Consider the following 17,015-nt stretch of genomic DNA (forward strand, 5'->3'; position numbering starts at 1 on the left):
GCCGTTGACTGGCTGGGAGTTAGTTCTCACCCCCTTTCTTAGTCTGTTTTGTTTTGTTTTCTTTTTCATAGATTTTATTTAATTTATTTATATATTTATTTATTTATTTTTGGCTGAGTTGGGTCTTTGTTGCTGCGCGCGGGCTTTCTCTAGTTGCAGCAATGGGGGCCATCTTCATTGTGGTGCGCAGGCTTCTCACTGTGGTGGCTTCTCTTGTTGCGGAGCACAGGCTGTAGGCAGACGGGCTTCAGTAGTTCTGGCACACGGGCTCAGCAGTTGTGGCACACGGGCTTCAGTAGTTATGGCCCGTGGGCTCCAGAGTGCAGGCTCAGTAGTTGTGGCACACGGTCTTAGTTGCTCCGTGGCATGTGGGATCCTCCTGGACCAGAGATCGAACCCGTGTCCCCTACATTGGCAGGCGGACTCTTAACCACTGCGCCACCAGGGAAGCCCCTTAGTCTGGTTTGATGCTCAGAGAACTAGCTAGTTATCCATAAGGGAAGGAATAGGATGAGAGCAGCAACAGAAGTGGCATTTATTGAGGACTTACTATCTACTGAGCATGAGACTAAATTGTTCATAACCCTTACCATATTTACTCCTTACTGCAGCCCCGTGTGCTAAATGCTATTTTCCTGGTTTTATAGATAAACCAAGACTCAGAAATGTTAAACCACTTACCCAACTAGGAAATAAGAGAATCCAAGTTTAACTCTAAAGCCACTGTGCCTCTCAGGATGGAACCTACCTAGTTCTGATCTTCTAATCAGTATGGGAATACAGGGACCACCTGGCTTGCTGTTATGTGTGAAGTTTAATCTGCTATACCTAGTAGAGACTTGGGAACCACCCAGTACTGCTGCCCGTATGAATGTGTGTATGCGCCTGTGTTGTACTTGTATGCTTGATTTACAAAAGTACGTCCACTCAGCACACCTGAATGCTGTATGTAATGCTTGTATGTAATTTCATTTGGGTAAAGGAGCTAGATGTCTGAGGTTGGGCAGAGGCAGTGGCTATGCATTCAGGGCGGGAGAGTTTGAGGGAGGGAACTCTCGGCTCACTCATTGTCTACTAGCAGCGACTTGATTTCCACTGTATTTCCTGTATGGGGTGGAAAAATGAAAGATGAACATGCCTGTTACAATGGTTTACGTACATGCTACTGTGGAATATCTTGGTAGAAGGTAGACCATGTCCAGAAAGAGAATGTCCATCTTGGGACCAAGGGCGGCCCTCCCACTGAGCACGTTCCCACCTCCTCAGGCCTCTGTCTTATTTTGGCTGCAGAAGGCATGGGAGGGAAAGAGCCTGGTCAGGCAGGAGGATGCAGGAGAAAGAGCAGGTGGATGGCCGGGGCCACGGGCACGTCCTCAATGGCCAGGAAGAGTGCATTCATTCCGCAGAGCTCCACCTTGTGGCGAGGGCAGTGAACACCTCTCACTGCTCACCTGTGGCAGCTTTGCTCCTAACTTCCTAATGTGTCCTCGGACCCACTGGCCCTGGGCTCCGACTTGAGGTACTTTGTCATGGTCTGGTAGTCCCTCTGAGCTGGTAGGATGGCTTTTTCTCTTCCAGGCTGAGGTAGCCCAGCTGCAAGAGCAGGTAGCCCTGAAGGATGCAGAAATTGAGCGTCTGCACAGTCAGCTCTCCCGGACTGCAGCTCTGCACAATGACCATGCAGAGAAAGGTAACTGGCCTGACTGTGACAGAATGCAGTTTGCCTTTTGGCCCTGGGCCCTCTCTTATAAGTGGGCATGTGTGTCTCTGGGTGTGTGTACTGCTGTGTGAGGAGGCATGCAATGTGCACGTACGTGTGTGTGTATGTGTGTTCGTGTGTGCATGCGTGAGCCTATAAAGCCCAGCTCTATTGTGGAATCATTACAATGAACGCCTCCCCTGTTCGGAGGACTCAGCTCTGAAGGCTTTTCTCAGATGCACTCTGACCATTGAAGCTCTCTGTGCAGCTACCTCTGGAGCTTTTACTCTGTCCCTTAATTGAAAGGACTTGTCTTTGTGTCATCACCAAAGAAGAGGCTTTAGCAATTCATTCAGTCATTGAATGGATCCCTGCCTGATACTCACGTAAGAGCCTGAGGTTACAGAAACAAATTCGTTATTTCTCATCCTTTGGATCTCAACTTAAATGTTACCTCTCAGGAAGACCTTTCCTGGCCACCCTACCTCAACTAGGTGCCCCCATTTTTCTCAAGCTCAGCATTCTTTTTTTCTTTCATAGTACTTATTGTAATTGATCAGTGTTGTATTTTGTGGGGTCTTGTATAGACTGTCATCCTCCTTCTGGGGCAGTGACTGTGTCTCTCTTATTTGAGACCATATCCACAGAGCTTCATACGGCATTCAGCCCATGGCTGCTAAGAAATATTCATTGAATAAGTGAAAGGATGGTGAATGGTCCCTGAGGAGTTCAAGTCTTGCTGATTAAAAATAGAGGCTAAATCCTCAAATATTCTTAATGTGTATTTGATATTTACAGCTATTTGCCTTATATACAAAGTCACACACCCTCCAGCTTCTCCTCTGGCCCCCAGGCTGCAGAGCAGTGCTGGAGGAGGTCACATAGCCCTGTGAATTAGCCCCACTACAGAGTTGCAGCTGGGCCTCTGGCACCGCTTAGCTTAGATCCCTGGCTGGGGTGGGGAAGCTGTGCAAGCCCTGAAACAGTGGCTTAGGCGGGAGGAGGAAATTAGTGACCCACATGCTCATCCCACTGCCAGCCTTTCTCATTGTCTTCTCAAGCCACTGAGTATGTCACCTACTTTACACGGCCTAATGTGGAGGCTGGAGACCCCTGAGATGCTCTAGACTGTCTGTGATGCTAAACTTGCATAGAGAGCTCCCCAGGCCCTGACTTCTGGGCCAGGCAGGCTTCCCCCTGCAGGCCTTGCTTCCCCACAGGCCTTGCCTTCCAGGCCCCGCCCCATTCCATCCCCGGGCACCTCCTGGAGCTGATCCTTGGGGCCTTGCTCAGGGTGGGGCCTGCCCAAGGCATCAAGGTTTGCCAGTCTTCATCTGGAGCTTGCTGCCCTCCCCTCCACAAACTGGGTTGCCAAGTTGATCTTTAGCTGCCAAGAGCCTAAGACAATGAGCAGCGCTCGGCACCTTCCTCTGAAGATGAATCCCTACAACTATTTACACAAAGTCCATAAATCCATGCTTCCTATTCTTGTCAGATGTAGCAAGCATCCCAAAAGGAGATGGGGTGACTATACATATTTTTGTCCCCTTGTCTCCTGTATTTTTCTTACATAGACATCCCTATTCTCTGTAGTACCCAATTTGGGGGTGGGTATAGGGCTTTGTTTGGAAAAACTAGCTATGTGTTCATTCTTAGACCTCCACATATTTGGCAGAAAGACCCCCAGCTCCTTTAGGCTTTGGCCTTTAGGCTCTGGCTCTCCAGACTAGTTTGGGAAGAATTCGAGAGAGTTTCTTGGGTCCAAAGTGAGAGAAGGCAATGTGTTGTCCACCACAGACTGACAAAGGTCCCTTGGCCCATAGAGAAATTCTGTAGGCTTATGATGAACTAAGATTGTTTTCCTTAACAGTAGAGTTTGTTTTAATGTATTTATAGATACAGCTAAATACTGTTAGTCAATTCCGACTGTGACCTTCTAAATTGAGCCAAGTGCCTGACTCTTTTTTCCATAATCATTCTTTCCCTGTCTCTGTTCAGCTACAGACTTCCTTTTTTTTTTTCTCTCATTTTAAATTCTCCTCTGCTACAATCCATGGGACAGTGTAATTCTCTCTAAAACTAGTTAGCAGCCCAGGTACATGCCTACTCAAGTTATAAAGGATAAATGTCTGTTTCCTTGTGGGATGTCAGTTGTGAAAGATTTGGGGGTTCCTCTGTGTCACCCTTGAATAAATGGCATTTTGTTTTTTCCCCACAAATGTCTATAAAGAGAAGATAAAATAGTAGGTTCATTCGTTTAATAGTCCAACAAATACGTAATGAGACTGACTCTATGCCAGACACCATCATGGGCTCTTTAAAGAAGTAGGGACATGTAACTTATTCATATGGAAAGTCTTAGCATCTTAGCAGGTGGGAATAGTTGTCTGCATTTACGTAAATAATTCTTCCTATACCTAAATTCTTTTAGACCAAGAAATCCAACGTCTGAAAATGGGGATGGAAACTTTGCTTGTTGCCAATGAAGATAAGGTAAGATGGCCATGGAATGGCCCTGCCCTTTCCCTGCTGACATTCCTGGTTCTGTTTGGTCCTATTAGTCTCTGATATTTTGGACAGGGCTGTGCCCATCAGACCACTGACTCAGGGAGGTGTCAGGAGAATGGCCTCTGCCTCCTAGACACGTGGCTCAGCCATCTGTTTTTGGCTTTGATGCCTGGGAGCTTTGCCTAAATGGCATCTCCCAAAGGCAGAATAAGCCATGCCTGTTCATGCAGGTGTAGGGAAAAAAATACCACTGAGGTTACTGCCAATATCATAGCTGCTGCTCAGACTACTAGCAAAATTCAAGAAGAACGGTTCACCAATCTCCCACGTTCATGATCTGGTGATAGCATCGTAACTGGTGATGCATAATCATAAAATAGCCACCTCCATAACTAGAGAGTACCTATCTGGCAAAAACATCAGCTCTAAGGATCACAACCCTGCATTTTACAGATGAGGAAACATACTCAAAGTGCTAATATAGGTTTGCCCAAGGTCAGGTAACAGTAGATAGCAGAGCCAGGGTCATACCCAAGTTTATCTAACTCTGAAATCTGTGTGGCCTCCCAAGTCTCCAGCCTTTGCTGAAAGAAATGATCTCCTCTGGGAATTTCCTCTGTTGTGTAAGGAATCTCAGCCTCCTACGGAGCAAGTGAGAGTTTTGAGAGAAATACGACAGCTTTATTTTAGTCTTTTTTTTTTTTTTTCACGTAGCTCCAGAGGACAATACTCAGACCAGGAGGCGGATTTCAATGGCTATGTCAGGAGGGTAGGGAGACATGAGTTTCCTGCTTCGGGAAATGTTTGAGCCCCTCGAAGGCTGTATCAAACAGGGATTGTTTTATGACTAGAGATTGGACTCATAGCCTTCAGGTAGAGGCAGGAGTGCTTACAGCTGCTCAGGAGGTAGACCACTGAGAACCCAGGGCCTGGACACTGTGTTTCCCTTTGGAATATTCTATGGGTTCCACATAGCATTTCTTCTCAGTGTGCCCAGAACATAGCCAGGGCCCCCGGATGAAATCACCAGGTGCCAGTGGTGTTGTTTACATAGAAATCTGTCTTGTCCTGTGACAGGACCGTCGGATAGAGGAGCTTACTGGGCTGTTAAACCAGTACCGAAGGGTGAAGGAGATCGTGATGGCGGCTCAAGGTAAGAGCAAGGGGGAGCTTGCCATTTTCTCCCCCAGATATTCCATCTCTACTGTGTTAAATCCAGGGGCAGACCTGCCAGAAGAGGCCTCATCTTCATTTGGAAAAATGCTCTGCTGGAGAACGGAGCTGGTTAGACTGCCCTGGGTGGTGGGAAACTGGCAGCTGTTGCTTTCCAGAAATTGTGTCAAATGGCAGTCAGGCCAGAACTTCCAGGGACCATCCAGATCGCCAAGGAAAGACAGCCTTCAATTCGAGCCATTGGCAATCCCTACCCTTGGAAGATCTATGCATCTGCCCAGGACACCCCTTAGAGGCAATGAGTGCAGTCAAACCTGGATCCAAAGGCAACTTAATACCCTCGTTGGGGATTAGATCTTGCCCACCTCCTGGAGAATCTAAAAGCTTCCCCAACAGACACCAGGACACTTGGGGAGCCTTCTTTGAGTTGCTGGGGACCTGGATTCCCATAGGAAGTCACAGGGCAGTGAGAGCTGTTTGTGTTGCCCTGAAGAATCTTCTGAATCACACTTTTAATGTCCCTTTATGTGTTTCTTTGTCCTTTTTTTTTTTTTTTTTTTTTTGGTTGCGTTGGGTCTTCGTTGCGCATGGGCTTTCTCTAGTTGTGGCGAGCGGGGGCTACTCTTCGTTGCGGTACGCGGGCTTCTTATTGCGGTGGCTTCTCTTGTTGCAGAGCATGGGCTCTAGGCACACAGGCTTCAGTAGTTGTGGCTCACGGGCTCTAGAGCGCAGGCTCAGTAGTTGTGGCGCACGGACTTAGTTGCTCTGCGGCATGTGGGATCTTCCTGGACCAGGGCTCGAACCCGTGTCCTCTGCATTGGCAGGTGGATTCCTAACCACTGAGCCACCAGGGAAGTTCCTCTTTGTCCTCCTTAATGAAGGAGAAACAACGTTAGGATTCTGTGGTACAATTAGAGGTTTCTAAACAAGTCACGTGGTATTAATTATCTCTTCTGCCTTAATGCTTCCAGGACCTTCGGAAAGAACTCTCTCAATCAATGAGGAAGAACTGGAGGGAGGTTTCAGAAACTGGAACACTGCAAATAAAGGCCCTGAAGAACTTTTTAAACCAGAGGTACTGTGTTTCCAGTCATGATGTGGAGTTTCAGCAGGCCCCAGGAGCTTACCCTGGGCCTGGGGGAAGATCTAGTCAGGTACCAGTTGGGTATGTCTCAGGTGTAAATCTTGATAGGTAGAAAAAATTAAATCAATGGAGTTAGCCCCCGAGGCCTTGGGAAGAGCACTGAGGCTGGGGAGCAGTCAGGGCCTGTGTTCCGGTTGGGAGGGACAGCATAGTGGATACTGGACTTCCCAGGATAGGAATTTTCTTTTTTAACTGGTTTCCTTGTTTATTTTTGCCTTTCCTCTCTGGACTATAAGCCTAGACCAAAGGTGTTCTTGTTTTATTTACCACTGTCTCTCCAGGATCTGCAGTGATGCCTGATACCCAGTAGGATTCAACAAATATTTGTTTAATGAATGAATGAATGCATCTTGCTCATTTGCAGGGATAGCTGAACTTTTTTTTTTTTTTTTTTTTTTTTGCGGTACGCGGGCCTCTCACTGTTGTGGCCACTCCCGTTGCAGAGCACAGGCTCCGGACGCGCAGGCTCAGCGGCCATGGCTCACGGGCCCAGCCGCTCCGCGGCATGTGGGATCTTCCCAGACCGGGGCACGAACCCGTATCCCCTGCATCGGCAGGCGGACTCTCAACCACTGCGCCACCAGGGAAGCCCCCTAGCTGAACTTTTGAAGTGATACATTCCTATTTCACAGACAACATCCCGCCCCTATAACCAGCATATAGATTTCCTTTTTTCTTGTTTAAAATTTGATCCAGTTCTATGAACCTCTCTGGACTTAGTCTAGATACACGTAGGCAAATTAACTCATAGATACAGATCTCAGATGAAGAAGGGGTTTCAGCCCAGGATCCAAAAGGTTCGTGAAACTCCAGAACAGTCACAATGAAAAAGGATCTTAGCAGTCCAACTCAATCCTTTCAATTAAGGGAGGAGCAGAAGTGTCACCTGGTGGCCTAGTGATGTAGTCAGAGCAAGCATCCCAGATTGCTGGCAATGATAGCAGTAACTGATACCCAGTACCTCTGGGTGGTCCCTGTGATGAGCACTGCACATAACTCACCTCATTTACTCCTCATGACCCCTTTGGGATTCTTCTTTTATTGTGCTGCAGCTGAGGCTCAGAGAGGGTAAGTAATCTGCTCTAGGTCACCCAGCAAGTAGACGGCAGAACTTGGACTTGAACACAAAAGCCCAGGCTTTTAACAACTTACGTACTATGATGCCAGGGTTCTTTCTATGGTAGACCAAAAAGATACTGGGATCTAGAGAATAGAGGCAGCCCTTGCAGACAGGAAAGACATCAAATTGCATCCTTATCTACCACCAGATTAGCTCACGTTCATTCCACCCTTGGTACTCTTGCCTTTCTGGCCTCCTTGCTAAGCTCATTCTCATTTCTCAAGATTCAGCTCAAGTGTTCTCCCCTCTGAAGCCTTCCTAACCTTCCCACCGACAAGAAGGATCCTCTCCCTCCCCTCTATCCCCATATTATATTATAGGTATTGGTATCAGAGGGACATGTTGCATTGCTCTTTCATCCTAATTAACTTACCTGACTCCCTGATGTGGGCAGTGCTTGCCCCACACCCAGCACAGGGCCTGGCAGGCAGTAGATAGATGTTGCTTGTGTTTGTTGATTGACTATATGAATTACAGAGTTGCTCATTGCCAGCAGAAATCGACTCCGGCTGACCTTTGCCAACAAGGAATGTTTTTAAGAGGGTGTGCAGTGGCTCACTGAATGAAAGGAAAAGCTGAAGAACCAAGCTCAGAAAAGGCAGGGGCAGCAGGGATTCAGGTCTCAGGACTGACTTGTCAGGACTCTACTGCTAGAATGTGAACTTAGGTCCTGGAAGGAGAGGCAAGTTGGCCAAGGTTGTTCAATATACCTTCCTCCTTGTCTACAGCCATACCACCCTGAATGCACCTGATCTTGTCCAATATGTCTTTCTTTTTGGCATCCTAAAAAAGCAAGGCATTGGAATTGATGTAGCCATCATGGCTGTACCCAGGGGTGGAGATGTAACTCCCCAAGAGGAATTGTCCAAAAAAGGGGAAAGGATGGTGGGTAGTCTCCAAACAGTATGTGTCCAGTGACTCTTCCATTTCCGGTGCAGGTATCTCCAAGAGGTAGCTCTCCCACGGTGGGACCACCCCCGCTACCGCAGAAATCACTGGAAACCAGGTAGGAGGCCCAAGCACCTCCGTGGAGCCACTGTGCTCTCAGGCCCCTCTCGGGGCTCCAGACGTGGCAGTGAGCACAGCCACCATGTCCTGAGCACACCTGCCCTCCCTTTTGGCCCCAGCAGTGGTCACAAGGGCCAAAATGGTGGAGCAGTCATGAACCATGCCTACCTGCCCTGGCCACAGAGGGCCTTCCCTTCCCACAGGCTGAAGGTCCTGGTCGTTGTCACTGAGAAAAGACTTGGCCAGGGGTTGGGGCCTCAGAGAAGAGGTGGCTGCACCTCATCTGCGCCCCCTAGTGGTTCTTCAGAGCAGCTTGTGAGGTGTGCCTGTCATTCTCATCAGCCCCTCTGGAACATCCTTCCTGCTCTCAGGGAATCTAGCCCTGTGACAATCCACATTCTCCAGGGAGGACCATTTCTCCTCACAGGGAAATTGGTCCAGTTGCTTTGGGGAAGCTTCACATAGCAATGAGCTTATCACAGGCTGGCCTGTGGGGTCACTTCGCTGCCACCTGACTGATTCCCTTGAAAATGAACCTATTTCTAGTTCCCTACATCAGCTCTTTAGAACACATTTCCAAGTTATGGGGATCTGGAGCTTTACTGCCGAGAGCAGGCTGCCTTTCAGCCAAGGTATCTGGGGAATACAGCCACAAGCGTGGTGGGAGCTTCCCCAGAAGGGCACTGAGTCTTCAGAGGTCTGAAGCCTGTGCACTCTGAACCCCATTTTCCAGAAAGCCATTGTTCCCTGAGCCTTTAGCCTCAGGGGAAAACGGCAGTGTCAAGGAGGGCAACTGGCCAGTCCTTAGTTTTGCAGAAGAAGAAATTCGGTTGATGAGTTCACTCGGAAGTCAGCACTGAGTGACTCACACTGACCAGACTCACAAGAGACTAATGTACTAACAGATGCTGATTTATTCATATGAACTGAGAAATATCACTGCCAAGGAGACTTGACACAAGGTAACCCTGTTGCCTCTTCTCTATCCAGTTGGTGCCCTTCTCTGCAAAATAGTCCCGGAGAAAGCAAATCCTCTGAGCAGACTCCTCAGGGCATACAGAGACAGAGCAGAGGGTTGAAGGATCCTAGCAGGTGATGCTTTGGAGCTGTGGCTGATGTGCTCATCTCCACTCCAAGGTGGCACCACCTCCCTCACTGGATTACTGCCAGACTCACAGACAAGGCAGTATTGGCTTTTGACTCCACAGACATTGGCCTTCTTTTATGACCACACAACAGCCAGCTCCCACCGATGCCACTGAATTGAGTGTATTCAGGTTTTTTGAGGAATGCCAAGGACTTTTGATTTGGATTTCAGTGATGCTCTCATGCCCTCACCAAGACATTGTCAGACCAGGCCATCCCCAAAGTGGGCCATTCTCATCTTATGTGTAATGGTTATGATGAGAGGGTGTTTTGTTTTGTTTTTTTCCTGCCCTTGACCCTAAGCCCAAGATAGACTACCAGTTAAACATTTGAAGTGTCCTCTGCGCGAATGATACCACGTACCTCCTTCTCCAGTTGCTGTTTCCTTATTGACTTTCTTTTGTGTTTTTCCAGGGCTCAGAAAAAGCTCTCCTGTAGTCTCGAAGACCTGAGAAGTGAATCCGTGGATAAGGTCAGCCCATCAGTCTATCCATAAAGATGTCTGAGTTACTTCTTTGTGCCCAGCACTGTGCTGGGATACACAGGCTGGGTGCTGTCCCTACCTCGTGGAAGCTTTTATCAAGTTTGCTGGGCAGGCAGGAATTACAGGAACATTTTGAGAAAATGTTCAGGTGCGGTGTGGCCCAAAGCATCCTAGAGGCAGGGCAAGTCAGGACACGCTACATAGAGTTGGTGAGAGAAGACGCTGAGGCGGGCACGGGCAGGTTTGGGGAAATGGTGCAGAGTAGGAGGAGGTTAGGTCAGAGCCACGAGTCAGATGGAGCCAGAGGGCATCTCGAATCCGGGCCCCGTTTCTCCAGGGCACTTGGGAGTGTTGCACAGATTTTGAATGAGGACATAATGTGGATAAAGGAGACCCCAGGGGTGGGTTATGGGATAAAGTAGATTGGAGAGGAAGCTTTTTAAAGAGTCTAGAAAGGCATGAGGAGGGCTTTGCGGCCCCTGACCAGGTGGGTAACCCCCATGCTGAAGGGGAGGGTCACAGGCTCTTGAGCAGCAAGGTCACTGAAGATGCAGGGGTCCTGCCCTATAGACAACCTTCAGTGACCTTACCGCATAGATCCCTTGATGTCCAGCAGTACGCCAGACTCCCTGGTATACAGTAGAAAACCAGGAAGGATGGAGCTGGCAGTGGCTTTGCTCCCACAATCACGTGCCTCTCGCTCCCCCAATCAGATAGCTGGCAGCTACCCGGGGACATCTGTCCATGAGGTCGGACAGTGACCTGTGTTTCCTCCACGGATGATGGTGATCTGACATAAAGACGGGGAGGGAGGGATGAGCCTGGCAGGTTCAGGCCGGCAGGTGGCCCTGAGTTGCTGTTGTGACTAACACAGTTCTCCTTTTCTCCACACAACTGAAATCCTCCTTGCCATCCCATAGTGCGTCGGTGGGAACCAGCTCTCCCCAGTGGTAGAACCCAAGGTACATTAACCGCATGTCCCTTTCGTCTATGTGAGGTTGTGCTGTTTGCCAGAATCTTTTCACTTAGCAAGTTACAGCTCTGGTAACCTTACGATATGTTAACTGTAAGGGGTAGCAGGGTGACAGGAATGATGAAACTTCCTCTCCTGTGTTCTTTTTATGTGCACCCAGCTGGGTCCTGTGCTTTCATCTCTATTATCTGTGGGATAGGATTTCTTATCTCCTCCATCTTATAGGCTCTGATAATTCCTCTTTGACAAGGCAAAGTAGATCTGATCTCTGGGAAAGGGGATATTATGATCTCAGCACACAAGTAGAGGAACATGACAGCTCTCATCCTTTCTGCGCTGATAAGTCATGATTAAAAAAACCCAGGAGCACTTCCCTGGTGGCACAGTGGTTAAGAATCCGCCTGCCAATGGAGGGGACATGGGTCCGAGCCCTGGTCCGGGAAGATCCCACGTGCCGTGGAGCAACTAAGCCCGTGCGCCACAACTACTGAGCCTGCGCTCTAGAGCCCGCGAGCCACAACTACTGAGCCCACGAGCCATGACTGCTGAGGCTCACGCGCCTAGAGCCTGTGCTCCGCAACAAGAGAAGCCACTGCAATGAGAAGCCCATGCACTGCAACGAGAAGCCCATGCACTGCAACGAAGAGTAGCCCCCACTCGCCGCAACTAGAGAAAGCCCGCGCGCAGCAACGAAGACCCAACGCAGCCAAAGATAAATAAATAAATAATCAAAACAAACAAACAAAAGACCCAGGAGCACACTCAGCCTCAGGTGCAAGGATCCTTCTGTAGTGTCCCCTCACATGGGTGTCTGGCCCTTGCTTTCTGTGACTGAGAGCTCATGACATTGTAAGACACCCCCCGTGTTCTTTTCCAGCTCTGTTAGACCCATCTCTGGGCCTCCCTAGAAGGAGCATCCGCGGATCGGCTCTCGCTGTGGAGTCCGTGGAATGAGTCAGTCTCCCGTGCTCCTCACAGCTCTACAACTGGAGTCCCTCAGTCCCTCTCCGAGTTACCATCTTCTCATGTGCACAGGTCACAAGCCCTTAAAGTTCCTATTTTGTCACCTTAGGATGCGCACTTGGTCCTCACTGTGTGCTCTACGTCGTGCCCTGGACCATGCTGGAGGCTGATATTGTAGATGGGGTCTGTCCCGCGCACACCTTGCTCCAGGGACTGATGCTGTGCTTACTGCTGTCACTCCAGACCCTGGGCAAGGGATAATTCTCTGTGCCTCTGTTTAGTTCTGTCCTCGTGTGCTAGGCCAGAGGCAGGAATTGTTATTCTTTATTTAGAAACAATAAAACTGAGGTTCTGAGGGCCTAAAGAGAGAGGGTTTGGCCCGAGTCAGTCTGACTCACAGCCTGGGGTCTTCCCGCTCAGGTGTGCTACCTCTGTGCTGTTTCAGGGCAGCTGGGTCATCAGCCATCTGCTGCTCCTCGCCTGAGATTTCCATCCCCCACCCCTGTAACCGGGGTTATTCTTCTCAGAGACTGCAGGCGCAGAACCGACCTCAAGCATTTCTGTTTCCTCTGTGTCCTGTTCTGATGCTGCACCCCTTTCTCCAGCAGTGAGTCCTTCCTTCCTAGCTTCTCTTCTTGGCTGAACAGAGCTGAGAGAGAGCCCTTTCCGTTGCCCTTGGTTTCTTTCGTCGTCTTTCTCACAGGTCTCGGCTGCCTTTGAAGCCCGTCTTACAGGAGGCTCTGCCCTCTTTTATCTCAGCTCCTCAGCGACCTCCCAAGGCAGCCCACATGGGAGGCCTTGGTTGTCTCTGCCCTGCCTTAGGGAGGCCTGTGTGATGATGCAACAGGAGAGCTGTTCCGGCGCCCTCCCCACTCCCACATCTCCTGTATAATATGGAGCTGGGAGGCATGCCCTTCAGTTCTCGAAACCGTTTGGATTCTGCCTTCACCACCATCAGTGGTTCCTGGGTCTGACTGTGCATCAGAGTAATCTGAGATTCATTTTAAAAACACAGACTCCCGGGGTGCCCTACCAGAGGGGCTGATTCATGGGTGCGGTTGGGACGTGGGGAATTTATATTTACAAGTGTCCCAGGTGATTATGAAGCAGCCCTTGCATGGGCTAGTAATTGGAAACTGTTGGTCTTGACCACAGGTCTGATCAGGTTCAGCCTGTACCTCATGGGTCATCATGAATTTAAGAATTGTGTGGTCTCCGTCTCTTAAGGTTCCGATTATTTCCACTTCACCAGCCAGTTCCTTCAGAATCCCTTGAAAATTTAGCCCACTATTCTCGTATCTCTCCTTTCTGAGATGATTTATAGAGGATTAGTATTCAATGTTCAATGACTGAATTGGATTTCAAACAATTTCCAGGACATGCCTTTATAAGCAAACTGAATTCAGAAATTTATCGGGCACTTGGCTTTTAACTAAATGAAACTTCAAAAGATGTCGCCGCTGGGGACTTCCCTGGTGGCGCAGTGGTTAAGAATCTGTCTGCTAATGCAGGGGACATGGGTTAGAGCCCTGGTCTGGGAAGATCCCACATGGCACGGAGCAACTAAGCCCATGTGCCACAACTACTGAAGCCCGCGTGCCTAGAGCCCGTGCTCCGCAACAAAGAGAAGCCACCGCAATGAAAAGCCCGTGCACCGCAGCAAAGAGTAGCCCTCGCTCGCGCCAACTAGAGAAAGCCTGTGCACAGCAATGAAGACCCAACACAGCCAAATAAATGTATAACAAAACAAAAAAAAACAAAACACAAGGTGTTACCGTCACTGAAGTCTCCCATTACTTTTCTGACTTGTCAGTTTTGAAATCGGTTTTGTCTTTCTTCTTTTCTACTTTTCTTCTGGGTCCAGTTAAGTGATCCACAGTTGATTACCTTGCTAACGTTGCTTTAATTTCTCTTTTCTTTTCACTCAAATGCATCCCGCTGTGTTTCCCTCAGGTTTGTGGACGTAGGGCCCATTAAATCCTTCTTGACCAAACAAGTGCCATTCTTCTTCCCCTTTAAATCAACTTGTTTCTTTGGGACCCTTTCTATGGCTGGGGTCTGAGCACGGGGCCCGCTGCACTGGGGCTGAACCTCATGCAGACTGTGGTCCTGAGTTCCTGGGGGGCTCCGTGCTGGCATGTAGCCCTCCAGCCCGCTTCTGCTCACACCTCCCCGAGTGTGTGCTAACTGTCTTGCTTCACCTTAACCTGATACTTTTCAAAATAACTATTATCATAATATATGAGTAATAGATAATATTATATATTCTAAACATACAATAAAGCAATAGGTATAGCTTTTATTGGAATTCTCGTCTGTGTATTCAAAGAGCTTGAAGGGTAGTTCACAGCTGTTGATTCCTTGAACCTCTGAGCGCGAGGCCAGATGGCAAAGGCTTCCCTTTCTGCTTGGACTCCAGTCAGCCCTGGATGTGGGCTCGACTCTGTCCCCATCTCACTGTGTGGCTTTGGGCAAGTTTCTTTCTTTCTCAGAGTTCTGATCCCATTTCCTGGCCTGGAATAAATAACCTTTTTGAGGGGTCTTTAAGTCGGCCTAAGTTTAAAAATGGCTCGTAGAGAACAGGGAGTTGTTTTTCCTAACTGGGTTTGGGGCGCTCTCTCCCTCTCTTTCCAATAGGACGGCCCTTTCCTGGTGGAGCACAAGTACCCCACGTTACCTGGGAAGCTTTCAGGAGCCACGCCCAATGGAGAGGCTGCCAGATCTTCTCCCACTGCCTCCCCACATGACCCCGCAGGGAGCGGCCTGCTGAGGCTGAGTGAGTGTCCAGGCCGCAGGCTTGGCAGCCTCTGGAGCCTCGGCCTTGGCATTTCCATTGTTGCACGAGGTCCCTGCACCCCCCTACACCATAGGCCACAATTGGAGAACGGGGGTGGGCACGGGTGGATGGGACAAGTCCTACCTCAGGGTGGTCCCACGTCCAGAGGTGATTGCTGTCTGTCTGGGCACAAGGTTTCCTGCCAGAAACACTTCAGAACCCAAGAGAACCAGGGTGTGTACCCACCTTCTTTCCACCTGCAATTACTCCACCCCCGTTGCCCCTCCTCCTCTCTTCCTCCTCTCTCCACCTGCTCCTGGCCTTCCCGTCATTCCTCTTCCCCTCCCTCTTAGACACCTCAATCCCCCCTCCCTGGTCCTCCCCCCTCCTCCTTTGTCCTCCTGATCTGCTCTTTCCTGTCTCTGCCTTCCTCTCTGCAGCCTCCCTATTACCCACAGGATGATATTATCTGCTCTTCCAAGGGAGAGCATTTCCTTAGAGAAGTGGAATCAGTGGTCACTGGGCGAGGATGTCAGTCCCCAGGTGTCCTTCTGGTGCTTTAGCATCTGAAATGGAGGTCTCTGCACAGTAGGCTGTATTTCCCCAATAGCAGCAGCAGATCAGTGGGGCCCAGAATGGAACATTCTGGTCCCAACTGGCCGTACCCCCGACTCCTCTTCCCTGGCTGTTCCCCGAGCCAGCCCATGGGTTGGCTTCTGCCCTTGGCCAGTCCTGCCTTTGGCTACAGGAACTCCAGATAAGCCCTTGAATGAGTATGTCCTAGCGACACTCAGACTGTGGACTTCCTGCAGCTTTGGACCATTCTCGTCCGATCTAAGTGAGCTCTGGCACCCACACAAGAGCAGTGGGTGGCCCGGTGTATTCCGTCCCCGCTGCCCCCAGCCCCTCCCCGCATGTGGATGCCTCACCAGCCAGGAAGCAACACCAGGAGCATTTGGTCCCCTCACATAGGGCTGCCTCTCGCCGCCGTGACCCTGTAGGTCAGGCTCAGTCACCATTCACCCCCATCCTTCCTCGTGGGATTAGTTTTCTTTCTGTTTGAGTTTTTCCCTCTTGCTTGATGACTCTTGTTTATTTCTTTGCTTCCCTATAACTCTGTTGGGCTGGACTTTGGCTTCTCTTGCTTCTTCGTGTGGCTTCTCTGCTTCTTGGTTGGCTGGAGATCGTGGCCGGAGTGTCAGTGCCCCCGTGCTAGGTACTGTACCCTTCCAGGTGAGGTGGGGAGTGAGATTCCCTTATTTCCCTCTGGTGACACCCTCCCTTTCCTGAACATTCATCCAGGTCCCCCTCCTGCTTGTATTCCTGCATCTCCCTGGGGGAAAAGAGAGGAAGCTCCTTGCTGGAGTTACCCTGCAAGGTTTGGGACCCCAAACTCTTAGAATTTGAAGACATTCGCTCACCCAGATTTGGAACCTTAAGCTCGCTAACTCCCCAGAGAGAAAACCTGGAGTGTGCCTGAGCCCCTGCTGGTCTCTGAGATCTTACTGTAAAGTTCCGTCCTGAAGGCAGAGCGGGGCAGACCTCCTGACTCCCACTGAAGGGATGGCCCAGGCTCAGGGAGAAGGTTTGCAGAGGTCATGTTCCTTCTTGTCATTCACATGTCATTCCATTCTTTCAATCTCAGGAGACACAGAAAGTGGTTGGGACGACACTGCTGTGGTCAATGACATCTCACCCACGTCATCGGGTACCGAGTCCAGCCCCCAGTCTCCCCTGACACCAGATGGTAAACGGAGCCCCAAAGGCATCAAGAAATTCTGGGGAAAGTAAGTCGGTGATGATCATAATTATATTGCTTGGAATTAATATTGTTCCTGAGTGGGCAAAACATCTCCATAACCCCCTGTATAATTAGATGCTGGAACAGCAGTAAGTACTGAGTGGTTATGTGTAGAGAGAAGACTTTGAATCACTTTTTAGGGCCCAGACAAGGAGAACTATGAAAGGAGCCCATTAAATATAGCCGGTTGCCTTACGTGTCATTCATTTTAGGCATCCAT

At 49.6% G+C, this 17,015-nt stretch overlaps 1 protein-coding gene across 7 annotated transcripts in view; it reads left to right on the top strand.

The window, feature by feature from the left end:
• Positions 1-17,015, top strand: part of PPFIBP2 (PPFIA binding protein 2) — a gene marked incomplete at its 5' end in the record, with an annotated part of 122,057 nt that overhangs the window by 89,257 nt on the left and 15,785 nt on the right. For 5 of the 7 annotated variants that reach the window (XM_079707427.1, XM_079707430.1, XM_079707428.1 and 2 more), the window contains 9 exons: positions 1,579-1,690; positions 4,131-4,192; positions 5,285-5,360; positions 6,352-6,455; positions 8,583-8,650; positions 10,213-10,270; positions 11,203-11,244; positions 14,856-14,994; positions 16,640-16,781. In XM_079707427.1, coding sequence (XP_079563553.1) covers positions 1,579-1,690; positions 4,131-4,192; positions 5,285-5,360; positions 6,352-6,455; positions 8,583-8,650; positions 10,213-10,270; positions 11,203-11,244; positions 14,856-14,994; positions 16,640-16,781 — 803 coding nt within the window. Of the gene's footprint in view, positions 1-1,578; positions 1,691-4,130; positions 4,193-5,284; positions 5,361-6,351; positions 6,456-8,582; positions 8,651-10,212; positions 10,271-11,202; positions 11,245-14,855; positions 14,995-16,177; positions 16,211-16,639; positions 16,782-17,015 lie in introns of all 7 variants that reach the window. The other 2 variants (XM_079707429.1, XM_079707432.1) reach the window with 1 other exon arrangement.

The sequence above is a fragment of the Hyperoodon ampullatus genome (assembly GCF_949752795.1).
Source record: "Hyperoodon ampullatus genome assembly, chromosome: 7".
NCBI lineage: Eukaryota > Metazoa > Chordata > Mammalia > Artiodactyla > Ziphiidae > Hyperoodon > Hyperoodon ampullatus.